Here is a 27,175-nt window from a genome sequence, read left to right on the forward strand (position 1 = left end):
AACTTTTATGGCAAAAAGTGACTCTTAATCTGAGACGGAGGGAGTAAATGAATTCCATAATGAACGAATACGGGCTTAAATAAGCTTAAATTTCACGGTCGGTCTTAACTATGCTTAATTTTAACCATCTAAAAAGTTGGAAAGGATCATTGAATAAGCTTAAATTTCGTCAGAAGCTTCTTGCAGTAGACCATTTATAAATAAATTTACAAAATATAACAGAAGCAAAATACATAATAAACAAATAAGGTCTAAATTGATTTGGATAGTTAACGTACATTCAGTAATAATGTCTGCCGGATCACTAAGAATTCAAGATTAAAGACTTTATACGTTCAATTTGTGTCACATAATTATACATTCTAAAGAGCTACACGAAATCTAGGTTTATAACTGATTAACACAAAACTGTTTCGATAATCCTCGAACCAGTAGTCGAGTCGAATATATGAGACAAACATGAAAGAATGATTGGTATATAAACCCCTTAGACATGATATCTACAATAGCTATGCTACATCATCCACTATCATAAGTTAACACAACAAATACAAAAATTGAAGGAAAAAAAATTCCAACCATACGAACTTACTTTAAGCCAAAATCTACAGATCAACTAGTTAAAAAGAAGAAGCCTCGATGTTGGCCTTGTTTCCAGCAAGGATCAGAGATATCTCCAGTCCTCGACTGAAAGCTTGGTTGAAGAGGAGACGCGACTGGAAGGTAGACATAAATGGGAACCAAGACAATATAGCAATCGGGGCAAAAATGATTATACCCATCCCAGCATCATACATTCTGGCAAACTCTTTTACCGAGTCCCAAAGCCCTAAACTCTTCACAACCCTCCTCCATGTAATCGCCAACTGCAATATTAGTCATTGTAAATCAAATAGATAACATATGTTACAGACAGAAGCAAATGGATACCTATTTCTGACTTAGCAGTGTCTTTACCCATTAATTAATTCAAAGTATGTTTGCTTAATTTGATCGAGAAATAGCTGGAAACCTAGCATCACTTTATGACATTTACTTACACAAAGAATGCACCATCCAGTAGGAATAAACGCAAGGATGCTAGCAAATAAATCTGGAACAGAGAGGTCTGTGAACAAAACCACTAGGCAAAGAGCAACAATGAGTCCAATGGCTGTCACTCCTTGCATGAACCGTAGCACTAGCTGGAAATTAGTAGACTTTTTAGGACTCAGAGTGAATATCTGAAGCAAAAGAAAATGAAGGAATTAGCATTGAGATTTTAACATAAAATTATAATGAATTCAAGTACCACAAAAAAAAATGAACCTTAAAGATCAGAACTATCCCAATCAGTACAACCCAAGAGAAGCCATACACCTGAACAAATTGAAGTAAAAAACAGATAAAGAATTAGCAGAGGTTGGAACAATCATAAGATAGTAGCAAGAGTAAGTTATATGACATTCACATAAAATCTCTGTAAAAAAGCAACCTAGAATTACATAATATAATGTACATCAAACTGCTAAGAAAAAATTTGTATGATGGAAACGGAACATCTAGGACAAAAATAAGCCATCCTGCTACTAACATTCATGATTTCATATTTTGCACATAATATCTGTTGTCCAAACCTACAAAAATTTCAATTGTCAGATTTTATGTCCTGAACACCCACCCCCCCACCCCCACAAACTATTAACAAACTTCCATGGAATATAGGACAGCCCATTCAATAGGTGACCATATTTCCCTCTACTTGGGAAAATCGCCAGCGTTGAGGAACATGTACTAGGATGTATACACGACTCATCTTCAAACCCCAAGAAAGGAAGGAAACCACTGACAAGGACAGAATGGAGGTAGGACTCCATAAGTATGCAAATCAACAAGCCATGTACGCTGTATAAAGTATATGGTTTACGGCTGTAGAAAGAGAAACAAGTATCCATTGATACAAGTTACCATTTTGGTTATATTTTTCAAACTAAGCAAAACACAAATGTTTTCTCTTTTCATATTTGGCAGTAATATATCTAAAAATATAGTACTACCTCCGCCTTTGAAAAATAAAAACTTTTGAAATGGCAAGGGTGTTAATGCACAATTGGTAAAGAAAGAGAGATGAATTAGTCAAATAAGAGAGAGGAAGGTATAAATGGGTAAAGTAGTGGATTGTGGGGTTCACTTCAAAAAATAGAAAGTTACTACTCCCTCCGTCCCAAGGAAGATGACCCCTTCCTTGGGCGGCACGAGATTTTTGCAATTTTATTTTGTGTGTTAAGTGGAGAGAGTAAAGTAAGAGAGAGGGAATAAATTAGAGATAAAGGTGTTTCCATTTTTAGTAATGGGTCATCTTGATTGAGACAAACCAAAAAGGAAAGTGAGTAATCTATAGTGGGACGGAGGGAGTATTTTTAAGGGGCAGACTAAAATGGAAATAGTTTCTATTTTTAAGGGACGGAGGTAGTAAATAACATGGTCAGGAAGTTTTGGTTGCTAAAGCCATATATCAGAAATCCCCCTTTGCTCCTTGTGGAACGAAATAACCAACTTCAGCTTTCTTGCATCACATAGAAACGGCTTTCACCAGGAAAGTATGAAAACTTCTTTCTACTACAGTGCATAAAAAATGAAAACGAGCAATATGCTGAAGCTGTTCTTTAAACAAGATTTTCCAACATATGGTCATTAGCTAGAATGATCAAAGCAAACCGGACACCACCGATACTTGTAACTAAAAGACAGAAACAAAAAGAAGAAAAAGACGGAAACAAGAAGAAGGAAAAAGACAGAAACAAGATGCGGCAAACGGGAAATGATGAAAGCATACCGCAATTGATGTGTTGCTGCCAGTAAGATGGAGCTTATAAACAATGCCATACTGGAACATTATAAATCTTAAGCTCAAAATTGTTTCAAGAATACGGCCTCGTAGGGTCTGAATATGCATCTGTAGACAAGAAATAAATAGCATGAATGAAGAGCTGTTAAGGGAACTACTGAGAACAAGAAGTAAAAATTCAGACAGGCAGAGAGGACACTCTTCTTCATGTGGCACTGCACATGGCCAACTAATACGCTGCTTTAAGAAAAAATGCTCAAGAATAATCCTTACAAAAACCACCATAGGAAAGAAAGAAAAGAAAAGGAGTAATGTCATGCAATGAAGAATTCAAAAGGCGTTCACAGGAAGAAAAAAAAAAAAGCATCACTCCCTGCCCCGAGAATTTTAGATTTTTAATGCAAATGGTTAAACCCAGCAGATATACACTAAACAGACCTGCTCTTCATCCCACCAAGATTCCCAGCTATTATCCCCTTTAACACCAACTCCACCTTTGTACATGAGCCAACTAGTCCAATCATCAAAATCTTCTACAGTCCTGTATGTTATGTCAAAAACAACAAAATAAATAATAGGCACCTGAAAGAAATTCTAACCTTGAAATCTTGAATTAGTAAAATGCTCATATGGACGGCAAGCTTGAAGAAAATTTCCAGAAATGTTTAATATCTAAAAAGAAAAACTTGTAGGGACTATAACTACAACTTACTTCTGCCATTCAAATCCTGATGGATTGAATATATAAGGTGCGAAGAGCCACGAGATGACAAGAAACCAACTGCTCAGAGTTATTAAAATAAAGGAAACAGCACCACCCTCCGCATAACCATACGCAAGGTAAACTATAAGAAGCAATGCGACTTCCAACCTGAGAAAAAAACAGTTTTAGCCAGCTGACTGTTTTTGCATATTCACAACCATAAAAGCAAACAGATCAACTTAGAATATTGAGCACAAACACAGATAACATATCATCCACACCACAGTCTTTTTGCATATTCAAAACCATAGGCACACAGGTCAATTAAAAAGATTTACATACACACTAATAAGTACCAAAACATTACTAAGTAAAGATAGCTACTTACGCCTTGACAAAATGACTTCTTGAGTAAAGTCGATAATTTTCAGCAAACTTGATGTGACGAACAACAAAACCTCTGCCTGTTGCTCGATACTGGTAAAGCAGATTTACACCAGATTAAGATGCTGACCTATATGGGCTTAACAAACATAACAACAAGTAAACAAAAATACCTTTGCACCTCCATGAAGGATTGTGCGCCCAAAATAATGAGTTCTTGTTCCTAATGAAAATGTGAAGAAGACAGAGCACAGCTGAAACTGCATCGTGATGAAACTAAAAACAGCCTGAAAAAGGATAAATAAATGGGGCACATTAAGAATAACTAAACAAGTGGTCATTATCTGCATACCAATAGTAAGGGGAGTATTACATGATATTTGGAAGAAAATTGCCAATTATCATCTTAAAGCATTATTCAGATAGACAATAAAATTATGAAAACTTCATAGACTGTAATCAAATATTGACATACCTGCAGCAATCCCAATTCAAGTATAAAACCCATTATCATAGGCACAGCAGTGAAAACACCAATTTGGACCAAAAACTGAGCATTCAGAGCAGCATCTAAAGCTGTGTTACCCAACAATTCAGCTTGCTTTGAAATTCCCTCATCAAGTCCAGAAAATGCCTGGGAAAGAAACAAACGAACTGTTAGTTACGGAACACATTATGTGTGTACGTAGGTGTTTGTTATAAGATACATAAATTCATTCAAATAGGCACTTAATTCACACACTCAAGATAACCCTTAAATTTAACTACTGATACAATTTTAACTCTAGATTAAACTAGAAACAGATGGTGCAGATGAATGCTACCAAAATAAATAGTGGCCTCATAACACTCAAGCCTTATATGGCGAGATTTGGGTGTGCCATTCATTCAGCCATTTGATGTTAGAATTGCAGGTATTTTAAATTCTAAGGAGGCTATGGGACGCCAGCTTTATTTTTGTCAAGATACTGGATTACGTGATTGACCAAAACAAGGGAAAGGGCATTACTTTTTCTGTAGTTATTATTAGCACTAGTTTTTGTTTCTTTTCTGTATTGATTTGTTAATTAGGCTTGTTTTATAGTAGAGCCCGCGTCATATTAATTGTTAAGTAATTACATCCCGTAAGATTTCGAACCTATAAAGCTCAAAAAACAGCAAAAAAAATACTTTAAGCTATGTGCCTCAGTATGATTGTCAGCCACCACGCACTGAGGCACGCCTCACAAATGTTTATTGGTTTATGGGCACAGTATTTGATGGCAGTGGATTAGACATAAAAATAAAGTTGAATATTAATGAGTAAAGAGGTTACCAGATATGCTCTTCCATACAGGAATACATATACAGTAAGCACAGTCATCTGCAGAGAAAGATAAAATTTACAAGATGGTTAAGTAAACTTTGCAGCACCTATGGTCATGATTTTGTAAAACAAAATAAAATAAACACCTAGAACGTACCATTGTGCAGACATAGAAACCAACAGTTGTGAAAAAGAAGGATAGCATTCTGAAGAAATCAAAAAGTTGCCCAAGCCTGTACACATCCCTGCTCAGGACTTGTTCTCCATTCCCTCCAGCAACTTTGCCTTCAAACAAAGCAATTTGGTTCAACCCAACATCTCTTCCCTTTCCAACCTATAAAAGAAAATGGAAGAATAAGAGAATAATATTCTACCATAAGTGCACGAGTTTCGTTCCAAACCTGAATATATTCATGGTGGGTGATGTTTCCCTGTCTTAGTGTAGAATTGAAACCTACAATTCAGGAAGAGCAAATGCATCAGCATTTTCATATGCTAGGTTTCACAGGAAGAAGTAAGGCAGAAGTATATCCTTGAGATGCACAGATTGCCAAAAGGACAACATATTGATTTCATAATTGGAGAAAGGTGTCTGATCTTTAGACACCATATACCATCAGTTCTAAAAAACCATGTTCCCATGTGCAGGCCCAACTCCTCGATATCATTGCAGATATTATATTTATCATGTAGGATAAACTATAGACCTGTAGTCTAATACTCCCTCAGTCCCACTCTAAGTGACACGCTTTCCTTTTTGGGATGTCTCTAGATGACACATTTCTAGATATAGAAATATCAATATCTCTACTTTTTCCCTCTCTTACATTATTCTCTCCACTTTACTCACAAAACAACACTACATAAAATCTCGTGCCAAATTAGAAATGCTCCACTTAGAGTGGAATGGAGGGAGTATACAATTTTTAAAATTGAGGTGTCACACAATCTATCAGAAAAATTGCATAATGTGTACTGAGAATAATAGCAATCCATGTTGTGACAGACCATAGAAATTAACCAATATTTTTAAATTTACCTGCAAATATGTCTTCACTAATATTGATAACTCGTGATGCTTTACTAATGCCTCCTCGAGTAACATGAAAAATTCGGTCAAAAACATCTGGATGTCCATAGTGCATACGGACTCTGCAAATGTTTCAATGTGTTGTGAAATATAGGAAATTAATATAACTTAAATACTTACAGCGGTGGGAAAAAATGTGAAAACGACCATTTTTCAAATTAAAAGAAATGGAAGTGGCATGACAAAAGGAGCATGTAAGAAGTCGAAGTACATGAAGCAAGAAGAATCACTAGAAACAAAATGCAGAAGCACATCTGGTCCAAAACTGTAGTTTGCAAGGTGTGCTAACAAAAAGCAAAAAATGACATACATCTGTCAAAAATGTATGATGATTTCCTAAACTTACTTGAGAGGTTTTGCCAAAACACGTTGACCCAAGGTGACAAAACTAGTCTCTTGGTTGGACATAAACCAAGCCAAGGAGGACACACTGCATGTTTAAACACAGAACAAACAGCCATTAAGAAGATTGCAAGTGACTGAAGAAAAGAATATAAGTAAGACTGTCTTTGCGCTTATGTGTGATTAACCTTCCAGTAAACACATGCTCTCTCACACCAAGAATTGTGGGAGGTCGAAGACCATGATTTCCCCGGAATTCCTCAAGGAGATTCCTCATTTTCATAGCCTCCTCAAGGTAGTTGTCCTAAAACAAGCAGACATAAGGGATATTCTGAAATGAAAATAAGTCACCAAGAAAGAAGATAAAGTAGCATTTGCTCAGACTGTTAATGTGAAACCAGACGGATAATATACACAGAAAGATGCTCAAACAATTGTAAGGGCTTCCCCACATTCAGAAATACTTAAATCAAATACATGTCAAATATACATCCTAAAAATTTCGAGTAGTTTGCATTCATCTCTCTAATTTTGATATTAATAATCAGGTCAGGTATATAGTAAGCACCTGAATATGATGTGTTGATGTACCAACCAATTTAAATCCAGTAAACTTTCTAAAAATCTGAAGTTTGAACCAGTAATTTAAAAGCGAAAAAGCTCCTAGAACATTGATTGTTCCTGGATGATGTACTCATATCTAGATAGCATTCATATACAAAACTCACTGATGGCATACAGTTTAATTTGAAAAAAACCTGATTCATGTCAATAGTTTGAACAGCGTCTCCACGAGTGAAAATGATTGCATGGTTCTGATTTTCAGGTTTCCCTTCTCCGAGCTTAGGGTCTCCAGGAAGCTTAACAGAGAATATTTCCTGTAAATGAACACAAAACTCAATACCCAGTACAAGAAAATAGATAACTGACTACTGTTTAGTGCGGATACATATTGTGAAAGGTACCGAATTCAACATTGCAAAATACAACAACGAAAAAATGAGTGTGTGCCTATCTGCAAGAGTTTGATTGCCCATGTCAGGTGGACAAAGATAAGAGAGATTCAGATAAACGTTGGTTTGCTTGTTACGAATGCCATGTACATACACTCACTATTTAAGAGTAGCAAGTATAGATCAAGCATTATTTTGACAGCTATACAACCAGTGAGCATAAATGTTTCAAGCAATATTTGTCCTTAAGTTTACATGAAAATACACAAGAACAAGAAGGCTACAAGCCTACAGTATATGAATATTTGGGATGTAATCCATCCTTTCAAAGCAAAAGCAGACCAAAACTTTCCGTTGTTGAATACAACCAAAACAAATTCAACCCTGATGGAGCTGAAAGCTAAGGAGAGTGTAAGCTTGTTGACTGGGTAGAGTTGTAAGGCAAAAGATAACATATAGCTATGCATTGGAAAAACCAAGCCATTTGTTGCATAATTGATGGAAGATACGATAATCAATTCGGGATCTAGACACTTTCAGCCATAGTTATACATTATTTGATTTACTTTTCTGGCTTCAAAGTCAGAATTTCCTAGTTGATATTTGTCCAAGCAAAAGAAAGAAAAACGTAAAGGACAATGCATCAATCTGTCTTAAGTTGTTGCATACACAAACTGAAACCCTACATCTTATAGATGATAAGCCCCACAAAGTAAACATGGAATCATTGATGACCCGATACTTTTATTTATTACTTCCCTTTACCTGATCTTTCCCATGTGCATCAGCTTTAACAAGCTTTGAATAAAATTCCTTTGCAACTGTTCCATCAGGTCTGCTACTCTCTTCCACATGTATAAAAGCAACACGAAGTGCCTCATTCCTAGTATTGGCAACAAACAAAAAAGAAAAAACAAAAAACACACATAGTTAGCCCCTCTATAAGCAGGGATAACATAATACTTATAAGAAGTAAGCCGACTTAATCGCAAACCTCTGTAGCAGCAAAGCAATATCAGCAGCCTCGGGAGCTTTTCGCTGCTTTTGCTGCCCATAAATTTGGCAGGAAACGACATAAGTGAACTTTATATCAGCTTGAGCACGTGCTTCACGTGACAACTCAAAACCTTGACTGGTGAAACTTGTCTGGGAAGAGACATCCTCTGCATGGTAGTAGAGACCCAATTATGCATTACAATTTCTCGTTAACAGAAAAAAGTAGGCAATTGAATATTTACCATCTAGAGATCTTGTCTCTCCTAATATGAATTATACCTTACAGTTTCACGCTACCAGAAAAATTACGAATTAGAGTATTTACCATCTAGAGATCTTCTCTCTAAGTAACACTGTAGCATCAGAGCCCTTCTATAGTACATCATACCACGCACTGCACCAAAGACAGGAAAAACTATTAGAACTGGTAGGAGAAAAGAAACCACGAACCATCTCATGTTTTCCATGTAAAGTATTAACAATAAGAACTTCACTACTGAAAAATTTTTGCGAAACCTGTCCTAGCCAAAGTCTGTCCCCTGTAAGATGCCCAAAACCGAAGTTCCAGAGCACTAGTTGAACTTTCTTGAAGTTCAGCATCACCGCTATCACCTTTGCCAATACGTTCCAAAAAGTTCTCCCATTCATCTGAAAAGGCCATATAGATGTCAGTGATATTCCGAAATGCACACCTCAGACACCAATTCCAAGATTATGAACTAAGATTGCAATTGATTTTTTGCAGGCATTGTATTGCCAAAAATTGGCCTTGTGAAAATTATGTAATACTGAACTAATCAAAAGGCATTTATAAGATTCTGCAGCACACTAGTATGATATTATAATGTTACCAACAAAACTGACAGATTGAATTCATTAAGTAATATCCTAAGGTGATAGCAATCAATTTGAAAAAAATATATACTCTCTTTGTCCCATAAAAATACACACTATTTCCATTATCGTCCATTCCCTAAAAAATATTCCATATCCATTTATGGAAAAATTCTCTCTCTAATAAGGTGGGTCTCATTCTCCATTAACAATACTCCAATCACTTTTCTTTCTATCTCACTTCTACAATAAAAGTTCTACTTTACCAATTAGGTATCAAAACCCGTGTCATCCCCAAAGTGTCTATTTTTATGGGACGGGTTTATATAGTACATGAAATTAATAATAGTAATAAGATGTACAGGAAATGAGGTTTTAAAACAACAGAAAGAATTATAGTTTGTTCCCAGAAGAAGGTTCCATGAACTGCAATATATTATAAAGTACTGCACCCATATCTACATGTTTTCCTGACAATGTTATCATGCAATTAAAAAAGCACCAGAGATAGGAAAAGCTTTTATCTTAATATCAGCGGTTTTAAACAGGCTTCTAATTTCTAGAATCCTGCTACAACAAGAATGACAAAAGCTCATTATGATGTGAAGTGTCTGTCAACTCTTCGAGAAATAAGGCCCACAAAAGTTACAGACGTGTTTAAACCACGGTACAAATAAATAGACCAATGTTTAAACCATAGTCTATGTTTTAGTCCACACCTAACGGTACAGCCAAAAAGTTGACGGTCAACCAGATTATTAAGTTAAATACATTCGAATTATAAAAGTTAAGAAATACTTAGATTTTTATAAAAAACAAATATTAAAGAAAAGAGTACAAAAGGACATTCTTCTCCTTCTAATTTTTAACTTAAATGCAATTAAGTTACCAATCTGGTCAAAATATTATTGACGGTTAACTTTTTGCCGAAACCGTTAAATGTGGACCAAAACATAGTATACTACTATTTAGGACCAAAAGCTATCACACTATGTGTAGGACAAAAAAGTTTTTCCGGACAAATGTAGAGGACCAATCAAAATAAGTGAAAAACCAGGAAATATTTTCCAGACAGAAGCAAGACTTGTAGGTAAAAGCAGGCGTTACAATTATGGAATTATATATTTTGCAGAGAGAGATGGCAGGACAACCAATCAAAATAAGTGAAAAACCTGGAAATATTTTCTGTAGATAGAAAAGAATTGATATTCCATCTTCATTTTCAACCCGCAAGTCAGAGTTGCTGTAAAGCACTGTTTCACTGTAGTACGGTGTGAACACACTGTTTCAAGCCAATTGAAGCAAGGAGTTTGAGAGGATTGTTGGGAAAAAAACCAAAAGCTTTGTAACATGATACAAGGATATATTTCACAATAATATAGAATAGGTTATTGTACTAACAATAACCAAAGTAATCATACGAAGAACATACCAAAATGGCATCATTTCAAAAACTGGCTTAGCTTGTGGCATGTCCATAAACAATGAATTAGTAAAAAATTGCAATCTTCTTCTTGCTTCAAGATTCTTAGGTATGTTGGCTGCATTGTCCTTCACAGTCAGAAGTAGGTGCAATCTTTTCACCTGCTCCTTCTGTTCCCACAATGCATAAAAATTAATAATAATGGTAATAATAATATTAATAATACAAATAATAATAACACGTTGCTTCCTAGTCTAAAATGGAGTAGAAAGCAGCGCTCACAATATCAGGATCCTTTGGCCATTCTATCCTTGAAAAGAGGCGCCCCTCATTCCTAGCCCTTAGCAATATATGCCATGTATCAAGTTGTTCCCTGGAGAAAAGAAATTAAATGTTTCTCATCATGTGAAAATTAGACAAAGGATTCAGAGGCCACAATGAGAAGCATGCTTACCTCAAATCTGGCGACAGTAATTCATGCGTAACAACATCATAAAAATCGTACACAGCTTTAGCTGCACCTTTTGCAAGTTCAGGCGTGGGGTTGCGTGTCTATACAATACAAAAGATATCACTACAATAGCTAAAAAGAAAAGATGTAACATAATATTCATGAATAAAGTTATTAGCATTTTCATATATAAATCATCAAGCTATGAAAAACAATCATATACCCAGGGATACAGTAAAGATCTTCCTAGTACCTACAATTAATTTCACTAGTTCAGTTACTCTATTCATAGTTTTCCCTTTTAGGATAGTGACATGGTAATTAGGAGGTAAACAGTATATCAGGCAGTTCAGATGAACACATATTAAACAAACTCCTCAGATCTCCAGAAGAAGAAAGATCATTTGCTAATTTATACCAATAAATGTAAACAATACTCCAGGGAAAAGAAAATACCAGTAGCCCAGTCAAAGCTGTAAATCTAGAGAGCACGACAGGAAGCTTTTTAAGTGATAAAGTAATGACTAATGACCCTTCGGAGATACTGCCATTGATCTCACGAAATACCCTTTCAACCCTGTACTCAGACAAACAAGAACAAACAATTGGATAACATCAAGAGATCATGAGCTGAACTTTTTGAAGAAATAAGAAAACCCAAAAAATAATCCTTCTTGAGATAATGAAGATGCCTCACCAAAGTTTTCCTTCTCCATCAACCAAAGAGTGCATAATTTTTTCAATACTTGAATAGCACTCCTGAACTGCATACGCCATGTACTCATCTTTGCGTATTCTGTTCCAGAGATCAGCTTGTGTGTCTTTGCAATCCAAAGCTAAATCAATGGCTAGTAATATCTAAAAACGGACAAGATAGCAGTTACTAAGTATTACTATAAAACTATTTTAAAATTACTTGGAACCTATAATAATCAAGGGAGGCGAACATGTCAAAGAGGTAAGCACCTTACTGCTCAGAAGAAAAAGTGGCCACTGAACCAGTTTCAGACTTCCAGTGTTGCTTGGCATTGAAAGTAGGTCCATCTCCCTGTAAGTATACATCAGGATTACAATTGTCAGCAACAAAGTTCTGGTCAGAAGAAAGGATATACAGTGTGATTATCTGAACATGGAAGCCCATAACTACAAACCTATTACTAATATAATCTTCTTCCCGCAAGCTTTTGATAATTTCATTCCAAAATGGGGAAAATATGGCAGCATAGGTCTTGTCGTGGTCAAAAGAACTCTGGCGAGAACATTAATACCTCAGCTCAGTAAAATATCAAATGGAAAACAAGGAATACAAGCAAGAGCATCTAAGAATCTGTTGGGGAACATTATACTCCTATATATTGAGCAATAGGTAGCACAGATAGCCGATATTGTTTAATCAACTGGGATGAACCAGTCTGAACTTTTTCCTCCGACAATGTGAACCCCAAATTCCATCCTAGGAAGTTTGGTTATCTTTCCTATCTATCAACTAATTGAAACAGCAATGGCAATTACTGATCTTTTCTTTAATTACCACCCCACCCCCCAAACCCACCCAACAACCAATTAGAAAAGGTCATAAAAAGACAATATCAAAGATGCCATATAGGCCACAGTGAATATGCATCAACATGATGCACCAAATCTAAGCCAAACTTGTAGAAAACTGGTCAGAGGTTTCAGACGCACAGACCTGGGGCTGGGATGATTCACCACCAAATGGCATCCTAAAATACCATGTGATAAAAAGTCAAGAAAGTTTCTAACCAATTTGAAACTTCAATAGCTAGGGAACTGGTTGATGATATTTACCTTTTGATGTGTGGAGACACGAGTTTTTTCACAAAAGCTCCTGGAAAACTTTCGAATCGCTTGTGAACCATTTCAATTGATCGAATCTTCAGATGATCATTATAACCATAAGACAAAAAAAGCAGAATTATGATGCTTACAAAAGAGTGTAACTAAATAACAATTTGACAGATGGTACAACCGGAGCAGTACCTCCCCTAAGCGAGCCCTCGCTCCCATCACAGCGCCATAAATTGCAGATAGTAGAGTATACCAAATGTGGATATCCATAAGATAAATCTGCAGATGGAATAGTTGTAGAGGGGACAAAGGATCAGTTCAAATGCATACAAAATTAGGACATTATAACAGATCACATGTATATTGCAAACATTCAATAATAATAAATAACAAGAGGATTAGGGCGGGAATTTCTGGCAAGGGTCCATTTATCAAGATACGGAAAGTAACCCAAAAGCTACTTGGATACAATGTTCCACACCATTAGGAACCCATGAGAAATGAACATTATAGTTGTACCAAAGAAAGATAGCAGGCCTCACTCCTGATTGCTGCAGGTTACGGTTAAACGGAACCAACAATAACCAAACCAACAAAAGAAGAACAATCAGGAGGTTCTCCTGCCCAACCATTGATGCTCCGTTCTCTCACTAGCTCAAGCAATCGCTTAAAGTCCCATATTGACTAAAATAGATAACTCTAATGCTAATCAACTAGAACACATGAAGGGTTAGTAAATTAAATACAAAATACTAGTGCTATTGACTCTGTCTGCAACACCAAAGCAGAGCAAATATGTTCATTTACTAACAAGAAAGGATACATCAGAAATGTCTACCCCTTCCTTCTATCAGACTCCAACAAAAATCAAATCCTAACAATAGTAGTACACTGAAGAGAGATATTTGAGGATTCAACCAGTTAATTTAAGAGCCACCCTTTCTTTATTCTACTCTATCATTAAGTGAGTGTCAGTTGAAAATATATGTTATCTTCATCAGCTATTCCTGAAATTAGCTAGGGTAAATATTAATATGTTGTTACATTGCCACACTAAGGGCGTGTTTGATAAGTTAGTAATACCAACATAGAGAATTATATATGGACATTTCTAATTGTTTGATATCATAGTTAAGCTTAACTCAAAGCCCAATATAAGACAAGGACCCTACCCAATGTTACCAAAATTATAACTTTAACCATGTTTATGTAACCCATCAATTTGTCAAGTTAAGCCATGTTATTTAATATACTATACAAATTTAGATAATTTCTGTTATATCAAACAACAAAAAAAAAAAAAAACATATCTTTGCATATCTTGACAATGAAGCCTTGTATTTCTTATCTTATTTAACATATCTTCTCATATCCCATCTTTTTTATCAAACGAGTCCTAAGTATTAATGCATAGTTACTATAAAAAAACTATCTAGTACATATAGTATATGTTGATAATCTAATCCTTCTGTGTACTCCATTCATTTATCAGCTATTTATATCTTGGATTACAGTTTCCTGTTCTAATTTAGTTTTGCAGTGTGCACAGAATTACACTATAGATCCAAATAGTAAAACATGGCATTAGTGATATGTGTAATCTTCATGCCAACAGGATGTGAAACATGGATTCTAAGAGTTGCTTTTCACGTTCTAAGTTAGGCACAAACCATTCCTTTCAAACTGTTGGCAACATGACCAGAAGCACTACAAAAAGGAAAAAATCAGATTTAGCTATTAAACCCCCATCCACCCCCGCGCAAAAAAAAGACATCTAAGTCATGAGTAAAAAGACCCAAAAACTTCTATAATGCTTTGTTTCTGGGACCTGACTCCCCTAACCCTTTACAGTAGATGTGAGGCAATAAATTTGTTTGTGGGAAAGATGAAAGCGTTCAACTGAATTCATGAACCCAAGATACATTGTTATCTTATAAATTCCATACACACTAAGAGAAAAGATATACACGAATACAAGCAAATATATACTCACAGCTATAACAGGTGCCCACAAGCTAGCAATAGTCAATACATTATTATTGTCTGCAACAAAACCAAATAAAAAGCATCAGATTGTTGTGATATTTATTCATACATTAAAAAGGAAATTATTTATAGATTCGACCCTCCCATGTGAAATAAAGTTCTACTAGAAAACCTCATAGACAAATTTTTAACTCGATAAAGAATTCTACATTCTCATTTCTTCACGACTCAAGGAGAATTAAATTCCAAAGTTGAATTAGTAAAAAAAATCAAATCCTAAAAATAAAATAATTCCGAAGCTCAACTATTTTTTAGGCATAAAAAACTGGCAACTGAATCGCTATAATAATCTATATTGGACAAAAGTATTGACCACTAGCTACATCTACTGATGGTGACATATCTACTGAATTTTTAATATCGACATTTTTTAATTGTAACTCCACGAAAAAGTAATTATGCTAGCAAGCAAAAACAAAAAATAAAATGAAGATCGTGAATAAGATTCGGGTTACAAACAATAGGTGGTGCGGGGACAAAGTAGCTTAATAATGGTACTTCTTCCAAGTCCTTTAGTTGACAATGTATGAGAACTATAATAATCATCATGACATCATATGATTTTCTCTATAAGAAGACTCAGGATCATCTCATAGAAACAGCACATCAATCGAGAATGTATCACTTTGTGTTCTAAGTTAAAAAATCTTTAGTTTCTTTCAAGCTCAGAATATTAATTGGTTTTTTACAAGGGAGATACCCTATATAGCTCAGACTCTGTATTTTACCACAGCACCAGTCTATATACCATCAAAAGCACAGTAAAGGATGCAAGTAAGAGAAAGACGTACTTTTAGATATAAAATCGTGCCACGAATACTGAAGCCGCGGTAGCTCTACAATTATATTAGTAGGCTTGACGAGAGGCTTAATCTGTCAATACCAAATTATCACAATTTTAGGCAAGGTAAAGAAATGGCCCCAAATTATAACAAATTTCTTAGAAGAAGGTACAACTTGCCTGTAGAAAGTAAGCAAAAGTAAATTTGCAGGAAAATATCACCAGCCAGAAAAAAACATAGCTGCATTGTGGAAAAATAACAACCAACAAACAATTAACAAGATATTAGTGTGCAAAATATGAAGAAAACTCATTGATGGGATCTGATAGTATTCCCAAGTCCAACTAAAACATATAATTTGTCCCGTAGAGGTCAACTGACAACAATAGCAACAGTACAGCTTATTATTGTGCCTTTCAATTCCCATTAGGAAAGGGTGTTCAAGGCATTATGAAACCAAATAACCAATTGAGTATATCACATTGCATATGTCACAGAATCATAATATAAACAGAAGCCATTTTAGAAGAGTTAGAATTAGAATGTGAGCGGAAATCAGCATTCCTAATCTTCATTCAACCATATTTAATCAAAGAGTCTTCAATCTACCCTTTATGCCAATACAGCAAACAAAGTCTAAAACAAAAGTCACATGATTTTATTTATCCTTAATCTCTACCATATTCCATCTGGAGATTCCTCAACATCTTCAAAGTTCTCCTATTCCAACCTACAAGACCATCTAAACAAATGGACAATACTAACCTCTATCCCAGTCCTCCAATTTTCTTACAAAGCAAACTATATCAAAACATTATCATACATTCCCTGCCAAAACTCAAGATATACTCTTGGGACAATTAAATTTGGCCCATAGTCCTTGGCAACCCACTCTGCTACAACGTTAGAAATTCCTAGGGTTCCATCCTAAAACCAACAGGTGATAGGAGTGGCCCACGAGACTTATATAGTGGTTCCAGTTCTCTCTTTACACCGATATGGGATATTGTTATATTTATATTTCTTTCATTTTCCAACAAACCAAATATAAATTTTATTTCCAACAATTTGAAAGATGTAAGAGAGAGATTGCAAAACCAATTGCAGGCAGTAAAGCATAAAGTCATGAACTTAAAGAAAGATAAGGCAAACCTCATATAGTCAGTGGTCTTTTCAACAAGTCCACGACCAACAAAATAGCGTTCCTGAAATTAATTGCATTGCAGAAGTTAAGTGTAGAGTAAAGCAAGCCTACTCAATTGTCTTATGAAGTTAGTTCTACACTTCTACATACCTAGTTGATCATAAAGAAATCTTGACCATGTAAGAAGAGTGTTAGATTGTGTGTATATCAGAGAGGAATTTTTATAAAGCAAATCAAAGACAAAACCTCCAAAAGGATGTGACGATTTTGATCGTTTATTACGTAGGTTGACAGTGAATAAACAGATGTTGATTTTTGCACTGATACCAAGTGCATAAAGATGGTGACAGTATAATTGTTCAATTATGAAAAGCACAATCAGTCCTTAGGTTGATTTAGTTAAACAAAATAAAGATCATATTCAATAATAAAATGAAGCAAAAGAGCCAATACCTCATAAATCCATTTGAAAAATTGAAAAAATGGATGATCAGACATTTCAGATAGCCTGTGACATGAGGGGAATTTGAGCAGCAGCGCAAACAGTACACGCACACCAGCATATACACCCAATACTAGGACATAAATCCTAAAATAGAATGAATCTGAGGTGTTTCTATCCCTTTCCTCCAACAGTTTCCTGAAAACCATTGTAGTTACTATGTTAGCAGAAAATTTATAATAAAAAATACTCCAGTGGCCGAAAAAGTACACTCACAGGTAGACATAGAGCACAAATGCAGAGCTCAGGCCGCACCAAAAGAACCGGATAACAAGCCTTGAGATAGCCATGCCACGGGCAGTAGTATAAGCCCCAAACATAAGTAGAACATCTAAAGCACCTAATGCCGAGGAAGAAGCCCATTATAGAATATTAGATGGCAGAGAAAACAATGGAGGTTAAAGATCATAAGTCTAATGCACAGTAACGACAAGAGAAAGCTAATGGCTTACTCTCCAGGAAATTCATAACAGCAAATGTTGGGCCAATGCTAAGTATTGTTTTAAAGGTATTGAGATTAAGATTGCCATTGTTGAAAGCAATAATAGCAAGAGCCTGCAAGATAATAAGGGCATAAAGGCCAAAGAAAGGCACACTAAGCAAACAACAGTTGGAAGATAGCATTGCAGTGTTACCTGAAACATTACAATCAAAAAGATCCACAAACGATGGAAACTCCGATACAGGTGAAGAAAAGTTCGATGTTCAACAAATGAACTTTTACCTGTCTGTTATTTTTTTGGAACGAAAAACATGAGAACTAGAGATAATAAGTAACAAGCATAGACGGCCACAAGAAACAAAATTTTATCTAACTTAATTGGAGAAATCAGAACCCACCCGTTTTCCTTTTTTTGGCTTCAACAAAAAAGATGAAGTATCCTTCATAGGCCAACTCAACTCAAAGCAAGTAGGGGACCTACAAGTGACCTGAGGATTAAATCCAAGGGGGGAAAAATATCCAGATAGTGCTGGAATAATAGTTAGGAAGAACATACCAGAAATACTCGTTAAAGTCATCATAATTTCGCCACCTTGAGTGTGCAGCTTTCCCATTATTATTCTCGTCAGTTTCCTGTTGACAACAGATAGTACATGATCGATAATACCAAGGAGTGAAGAAATACTAAATTTAGGTTTTACGATGACGAAATGATACCATTACTACATTTCATGCATGTAAGTATGTCGAAAGCAAAAATGTTCTATATCAGAAGAGGGAAAGGAGGGGGGGGGGTCAATGCAGACCATAAGAGAAATATCTGTAGATTCACTGAGAACTCAGGCAGGAATCAATCAAGATATTTGATAACCAGCAGACTGCCTCACGTATTAAGCAAGACAACAGAGAGAATATTGTCATAGGCAAGCAGTAACGAAATTGTTCTTACCTTTTTCAAGGTATTATATATTGGACAAATGATTTGATCAAGGAAGGACACTGAACCATCTTCGCGTGTACAGCTTGCAGCATGAGTCACCACCCCATGATCCAGAATTGCATCTAACTCCCTTGCCATCTATAAAATTTAACAAGACAACAAAACTGAGCATTCCAAAGTTCAATCTAAATTGTGAGATGTTTACAGTAAGTGCCGAGCCATGCAATAGTAGTTAGTAGTGGATGTAGTGTGTATTAGTAGTTCATAAAATATTTTATAATACTCCCTCCGTCCACCAATAAACTTCCCATTTTGCCATTTTCGTCCGTCCACCAATAAACCTCCCATTTGCTTTTTTACTACTTTTGGTAATGGACACCACATTCCACTAACTTTATCTCACTCACATTTCATTATAAAACTAATATATAAAAGTAGGACCCACCTTCCACTAACCCTTTCAACCCACTTTCTACTATATATTTTATAAAACTCGTGCCCGGTCAAACATGTTCTTGTATTAGTGGACGGAGGGAGTAATACTTATGGCACTGTCTAAACTGCAGTGATCAATACATTCTAAAGCTCTTCTTTTCTGTACCACAGCTGAAAAAAGAAATCATAGATCCTCAAAGAGGACCTTGTCTAATCAATGGAAGGACCTGTGACAAAGCCCTTGCCAAGACTATTTATAAACTATAATACAAGTAATAATAACAATAATAATAATGTACAGTTAATAGAGGCCTAATGAAAGAATTTCTCTTTTTGGTTCTTTCACCCCTATTTATTCACATAATCAAATGCTACTTGACTTGGTTGTACTAGCCTATCAGAAATTTTCCAGTTTTCAGTATCCTAAAGTCATATCCCTTCAATTTTATGAGAACAAAAATTTAAAATTGCACCTGAAAACATATTTCAAATGCATTATTAGTGTTAAGATTTCAGAATTATGTGTATATACATTGATAAAGGCTAGATGTACATGCATATCTTACAATCCCTCAGTTTCCTAAAAATAGGAACCTTGTAAATGGCATGGGTTTTAATGCAAAATGGGTAAAGTAAGAGAGTGGAAGAGAAAAAATTAATAAAGTAAGAGAGATAGAGAGAAAAAGTAGTGGAATTAGAGTTAGTGGACTGTGGGGTCTATTTCCTAAAATGGAAAGTTTCTATTTCTAGGAAACGGACAAAATCGGAAAGAGTTTCTATTTGTAGGACATGGAGGGAGTAGTAAAAGATTAATACTCCCTCTGTCCCTCTTGACTTAGCCCATGACCCTTTTCAAGTTGTCCCACTTGACTTAGCTTGTTTCCTTTTTCAGCAACCATTTTACACTACATCAAATATGTGAGCCAAAATATCTGTGCCGAAAAAGAACTATGCCTAGTCGGGCAGGAAGGAGCCAATAATATTGAATATACTCTAACTCACAAGCTAAAAAATAGTGATAAGACAAGGCCCAGTTAGTCAAGAGTCAGTGAAGCAATAGTTATAATATTTGGTCAATGCAAAACAAGGGTAATACACTAATACCACACAAATCGAAGCATGAGTACTACAATATACACTCTCCAAAAGTACAAGATCAGAAATCATAAAGAACACCATACTTCCAAAGAAAATAGCCACTTGGGCACCAAACACTTACATGGTGAAAAATGTAGCAGATGCATTCAGGAAGAAAGCGGACGTTCGCAGCTTCGCCCCATATACAGAAATACAGTGAAACTAGGAAAAGCTTCCTCTCCCTGTTAATGGCTTCCAAGCTACAGGGAACAAATTAAAAGTTAAATCACAAATTTTCAACTAAAGTCGAATGATGCCGCAGAAACAATGATAAGAGTAAAGGGGTAGAAGGCTTGAAACTTAGTCGAAACACACAGGAAGGTAAAAGATGCAAGAACAGAAAATAGAAGGGTAGAATATGGAAATAATACAAAATAAATCTCCTCCGAAGAGGCCACACCTCCGAAAAAGGGCTACAGCAATTAAGCTGGAGTGCTGGACACAAAACTATATTTCTGGACAATTAAAAGTAGGAAACAAAGCCTTATATAAGACTCTACTGCCAGACCCCAACTTGACTAAAACTACTAATTAACTAAAGACTCTTAAACCTACTCAAAAAGATAAACTGAACTAGAAGAGTACTGACACATGACTTGCAAGCAAAAATATAAACTAAACAAACTTAGGATGAGTACAGATAATCTGCAGGAAATACAGCAGGAATGATGCCTATCAAACAACCTGTTCCATACAAGACGTATCCGCAAATATTTACACCATTTGATGTAATTATCAAGGACCTTCAAGAAGACCTCTCTTATAGCTCTTTCATCAAGTTTCTGCAAACGTATATTAGAAATTGATTAGCTATCATAAATAAAGATCTTTTATACCTTTGATTTGTTTTCTTCAAGTAAACCTAATTAAGGTACTAACTGGATCAGCTTCAACCGGGATTTCAAGTCGCGACTGTGAGTTGGCTAAAGTAAGGACCATATGCTCACGTTGATTCCTTATATTGTCTTTCTGCAAAAGGTTGTGTCAAACCACAAAATGACATGGGTTAAAACAAAATTAGAGGTCATAAAAGCAATAGATATCAGTCAGTAAGCAAGCAGTAGACAAGCTTCACTCATTTAGCAAGCCTTCTAGATGCTAAAAAGTAAAAATGAGTACCAACAGATGACATCATGACAACTCTCTATAACCTTTTGACTATCAGAAAGGAAACAAAAACCTGGTTGTTGGCATTTATCAATTGCAGAAGGCACATAACAACTTCTTCATATCTAACAATACATGTATACTCTATGGTTGATAAAATTTAAAAGCACCTGGAAACCAAACACATATTCCAAGAGGTCAAACATATCCAGATTCCGTGGTCCAGAAATTGCAACATCAGGTGGAAGCCGAGGAGAATGGTCAGTAAGTCTTATTGCTGATATTGCACCTCTTACCTGCAAAGATCATAAATCAAACAGCCTTAGCAGATAGACCATTACAGCACAAAATAAAATATAGAAAGTTACAGAAAAACATCCAAGTCAAAGAAACAAAAAGTCACAGCTTCAGGGGTTAGTAATGCATCTTCACAGAGAGTCAGAAACAAACATTATATGCAAAGACTATTTTGTGCTTCAGCAAATGTCGATACATGTAGGAAAATGATAAGAGGCAGAAATCAATCTCATAAAATTAACATCAACTTACTTCAGGAAAGTACCCAATAGCATTAGTTAAAGATGGTCCTTCAAGAGGGACAATGTTGTATGGGCTGAGTTCACCCGAAATAGTTGCACCTGACTTTTTAATCCTTTTTAACTGGAATAACAAACAAGATGAATCAACCAAGAGGAAGATTATGTATATACTTCACCAAGTAGAGTTCGCACTAATCTTGACTAAATATTAATAAGTAAAGGGGAAGTGAACAATTAAATGAAATACAGTGAACACTGAAAAAGAAGTTGATGCTGCACGAGCTAAGAAAATGAGGAAGGCAGAGAGTACCTCATCCAAAATAAGCCTTCCCACTCCTTCTGGGACTACATCTTTACTAAGGGACTCCATTACCTCAACCAAAGCCCTCAGCGTAGCAAACACCTTTTTCATTTTTGAGGATCTAAGGTCCAAGCTAAAAAATAAGTACAAAAGCACAGTCAAACTATTAAGGCTTTTTGGTATGGCAATATAATCTATATCCAGAATGGCAACACTAAAGTTAAGCAGATGTTAGCATATAAAATAATATATAATGCGGAGTAATAATTATTAGAAACAAGAGCATGTTGGAAGAAAACATATTCATTCATCCAAGGCTAAAATACTCCATAAAAACCAACTAACAATTTAAACTCTTATTTGCTTCCATTCCAAAAGGAGGCAGATCAGAGCAGAACCAATGATGGCAGATTTGACAACAAAACTGATTTGAATGTTGAAGGAGGGACTGGCGCACACTGAAGACATGATAGAGCACATGCTTAAGCTTCTAGTCATCGGAATATTATCATAAACAAACGTCCAAAAAGAAATTGGTTCCAGTAGGAAAGAGTAAGGGTCGCCTGGTGGGTTCCAGAATGTAGAGATTGCAATGATTTCTTTGGATCTGATACTATTAGAGTCTGTTATGAAGTAGTGTTCAATGCCTCCTCTTTTTCTGCTTTGGGACCTTGCCCCTTTGTTCTTGTCTTTTTCGTTAGTAGATCTACTGTTTTGTTACTTATAAAAATTACTAACAAGGAATTGGTTGCTCAGACCATATAGCTATGCAATATGTTTTATTTGCATAAGAGTATAAGACACCAGTGAGCAAATGCCAGAAACACAGCCAATGCTGGAGATGCCACATGCAATGCCAGAAAACTGGAAGAGAGCCCAATTATTTCCTTTTTAATTAGTGCTATGTATCCAGATACAAATGACATTTTGTCATTCCAACCATTATATTTCAGCAGTATACTTGAACAAGAATATGAAACATGAATAGCAAAACCAGAAGAGACAAATTGATTGATAGTCAAGTGAAAAATAAATGGAATTAAAAAACATACTCCCCAATATTAGCACTAAAAGTGCCAGATTCCCGCCATTTCTGTTCCTCTCTCTCAATGTCATCCACTCTGTGCCGCTTTTTGAATCGATTATAAAAATCCCATAAAAGCTCAATATCACGATTACGATCTATTGGGGCCCCGCCCTTTTTAGCAAGTTTTTGCTGCATCAAAAGTAGAGCTCAAAGGTGTGGCTAAGAATGAAAAAAGTATTCAAACTAAGCTGATGTATGAGCCCAATGATGCATAAATGTAGCATAGATCAAATAAATGTAGTATAAGTTATATGTTCTCCATCTTTAGATGCACAACTTCTAAATTTGACATAAAGGTGGACTCTGCCAGATTTTTAGTACTTTGTTAACTAACTGCCAATCACTTGGTATAGAAACATATCTTAGTTTTGTGTATTGAGGTGCTGATATGTGAATCAAAACTAGGTTCTTTTTCTTTTTCCTTCCAGCGCCGGATAAAACAATTATTTTACTTGAAAATTGCCTGGTTTTATATGTTTTGTTTAAATAAACACCATAAGCAAATACAGAAAATCTGTCACTGTACCTTAATTACAGACATTAAACCAGTTTTAAACTGAAGAACTCCTCTACCATCACTGCTCGGATCCAGATTTTGAGCCATGCTATATGCCTGCTCACATACTTAACATAGAAGAAGGAAAAAAAACTAACATTAAAATTCAGAATGACTGAATGGAATACTGTTTTCTCATTTTCAAAGAGCAAATATTCAGCAACCTGTGAAATCTAAGGAATCTCTGTAGATCACATAGAAGAAATGAAATGGAACAAAAAGCCAAAACAGTAGATAATAGTGAGGAAATGCATCACAAGGATCTGAAAATTAGAGAAGTACAAACAAGGAGGGCCCTTCATCCACAGTATGATGCAAAGGATGTCATTTCAACAAACTTTACCAGAAATTGCTTTAAAATCCTATTAAGTCCTTAACTTCACCAAAATAATGGACAAGAAAAAAATATTTAGAAAAAAGTCAGAAAAACAACAAGATGTGTTTCTTAATTTTTGTTACGAATAATAAAACCCCCACTTCCAAACACACAAACAAAATGAGGACAAAGAGTTTTCCGAAATCTATAGCGAGCCGACACCTCCAGCTCCCAAGTTCAACCCACGTATATAATGAGCCTTCATCAATTAGTAGCTTAATACGAGCTTAATTTCTTTAGCTAAGCCCGTCAACATATATCATCATCACAGTTATGCTGCATTTAGCACTCTCCAAGTCTCCATAGACCGTGGAAACAATATGAAACTAAGATAGATTCAGATTGCTACTACCCACTTTAACACTTTTTAAAATTTATCAGTGTCTGAACTGCTCTGACTCTACGACCCCATCTAATGCAAACTAAACCCTGATTAGAGCCCTCAGTCAACCGCCACCTTTGCTATATCCAATTTATAGGTGTTTAATAAGATTGATGAGCAAAGCACCCACATCCTCTTTTGTTCTTTTTATTAATACTATTGCACTGTTTGTAGTTGTAGTAAGAGTTTTCCAAAATCTATTGCAAGCAGATACCTCCAGCTCCACATATATAATCAACCTGCATCAACTTGCACTTCATGCATAGTATCACGTCATGCGACCAACTATATCTATTCTTGGACTATTTTTTAAACATATTTTTATTGACCTGCTGCAGTTCCAGCAAAAGTTGTGCTAAATTTTTTTGGGGAGAAAAGCTACATGTTACAAATATCGGATCCGAATTCAAACGGATTATTCAGAGGCCTGCGCCCTAAGTTACACCTAGTTCTCATGAGCATAAAACCTAATTTCAGAAGATAAACTAAATCACACTCAAAAGTCAAAACACATTTCTTACAGCATCTAAACAGATCGATTATGTTACAAACTGATGCATAACAACTAGCCGTCAATTTGAGGAGCAATAGCAATTTTATCTTTCACTTACATATTCTGGCAACATTGGGGTCCTCCGACTGAATTTCATCGGCAGCCTGCAAAATCGCATTGATGTTGGTGCTCCGTTGAAGTGAGTCGGGTACGGCGCCGGCGATGCCGCTGGGTGTCCGCTCGTGGCCGGCCCGCTGGTCTCTCCGCAGCGCGGCGCGAACCAGCCTCTCCCAATTGTCCTGAGCCCTAGCCATAATTAAACTTGTGCAAATGAATCCAAATCGTGAAGATCTAGTCGGAGTTGAAGGAATGTGCGATGGAACTCATTTGCTGATGTCGTAAAGCAGACTTTTGATCGATGGTGTGGGTGAGAATCTCGACGCGCAAAGGAAGATTCAAAATATGCTTGACGCTGGTGGGGTTTCGGAGAAGATTTTATCTCATAAAGACGTAAACCCTCAGACTTAGATGAGAAGGATCTTAGACTATTTGAATTGGTAAAATAATCATTTTTCCTTCACATATGAATTTCTTAATCTAGTACTTACTCCGTCTACTTCAATGACCCACTATGAACATATTTATTTAGTCATAATTTTGCTACTAATTCTTAAATTTCTATGTTTATTTATTTATTTAATAAATAAGAAATAAAAATCATACAACAAGAAAAGTTGTCAACTTTCCATATTTCTTGGAGTATTTCGCAAATTATAGTAGTAATACTATTTTTTTTCAATTTTTATATTCTTACAATTTTTTAGTAATATTAAAAAAACATAAATCCAATTTTATTTTACATATAATACCACTAGTTATTGAAATCTAACAATTTATAGATACTCTCTTCATCTCTAAAAAGATACTACCTCCGTCCCCCAAAGCTTGACACGGTTTGACCCGGCACGGGTTTTAAGAAATGTAATGGAAAGTGTGTTGAAAAAGTTGGTGGGATGTGGGTCCTACTTTTAAAGTATTAGTTTTATAATAAATGTGAGTAGGAATGAGTTAGTGGAATATAAGGTCCACTACCCAAAATGAAAAAAGTGAAGTGTGTCAAGTTTTCGGGGATGGACCGAAATGGTAAACTGTGTCAAGCTTTGGGGGACGAAGGTAGTAGATTAGTTTTACCATTTTGGACCATTCCAAAAATTAGATACAACCTTCTTATTGGTATCGTCTTTCAAATGTACCTAAAAAATGAACATTACAATAATCCTGCTCGATCGGGTTTGCAGATTAAGGCCGAAAGTCTCCCAGCGAGTGGCGGGGTTTGAACTCGTGACTTCACAGTTTCGCGCTGTTAACTGCGCTACGATCCATTGGTTAGTGGAACGTTATTTGATGTAGAGACAATCTCAACAAATTGAAATTACAATGTGACATCTACGTTTAAAGTCCATACCAATTCAATATTCTTAAGCCCATAGCTTCATATTTGGTCGATCACTTCAATTGGATAACTAAGAAAATAGGTTTACACATGAAGTTTGTTGTATTAATCCAATATATTCCATCATCTCCTGTTTAGACGCGACGTTGAGGTTAATTTGTAGGTTCACTCTCTCCTATTTCATCATTATTTTAAAAAAAATCAATTTCCATCATAAGTTATGAGAATTGTATTTGGTAGTGTTGCCAGTGATGAAAATATAAAGGTAATCTCTAACAACTTAAAAACATTCCTGCATAATGAAGAGTATTTTCGAATGGTAAGATAGCCAAAAA

The 27,175-nt window shown here is 35.6% G+C and overlaps 1 protein-coding gene across 1 annotated transcript; it reads right to left on the reverse strand.

Annotated features, from left to right (window-relative positions):
- Positions 1-305: 305 nt before the first annotated feature.
- On the reverse strand, positions 306-25,922 carry GSL8 (glucan synthase-like 8). The gene is made up of 51 exons (XM_048087880.2): positions 25,506-25,922; positions 24,107-24,204; positions 23,546-23,709; positions 22,503-22,626; positions 22,203-22,313; positions 21,824-21,949; positions 21,426-21,515; positions 21,231-21,328; positions 20,629-20,746; positions 18,984-19,112; positions 18,591-18,667; positions 18,433-18,511; positions 18,228-18,320; positions 18,045-18,147; positions 17,809-17,932; positions 17,544-17,730; positions 17,099-17,151; positions 16,126-16,186; positions 15,956-16,037; positions 15,112-15,161; positions 13,311-13,397; positions 13,119-13,204; positions 13,000-13,033; positions 12,461-12,558; positions 12,276-12,357; positions 12,007-12,167; positions 11,766-11,886; positions 11,313-11,410; positions 11,141-11,231; positions 10,868-11,028; positions 10,608-10,717; positions 9,118-9,249; positions 8,927-8,995; positions 8,600-8,768; positions 8,371-8,488; positions 7,411-7,530; positions 6,841-6,956; positions 6,657-6,740; positions 6,260-6,372; positions 5,622-5,674; positions 5,378-5,554; positions 5,230-5,277; positions 4,390-4,548; positions 4,088-4,201; positions 3,919-4,007; positions 3,540-3,698; positions 3,266-3,368; positions 2,816-2,935; positions 1,309-1,359; positions 1,041-1,223; positions 306-866 (listed from the first exon to the last, which is right to left on the reverse strand). Exons 1-51 carry the CDS (start codon positions 25,699-25,701, stop codon positions 621-623), a joined length of 5,715 nt encoding a protein of 1,904 aa, XP_047943837.1. The 5' UTR covers positions 25,702-25,922; the 3' UTR covers positions 306-620.
- Between the last annotated feature and the right edge of the window lie 1,253 nt (positions 25,923-27,175).

Source organism: Salvia hispanica, chromosome 5 (genome assembly GCF_029641045.1).
Source record: "Salvia hispanica isolate PSC_SH4W2 chromosome 5, Shi_PSC_v1, whole genome shotgun sequence".
Classification (NCBI taxonomy): domain Eukaryota; kingdom Viridiplantae; phylum Streptophyta; class Magnoliopsida; order Lamiales; family Lamiaceae; genus Salvia; species Salvia hispanica.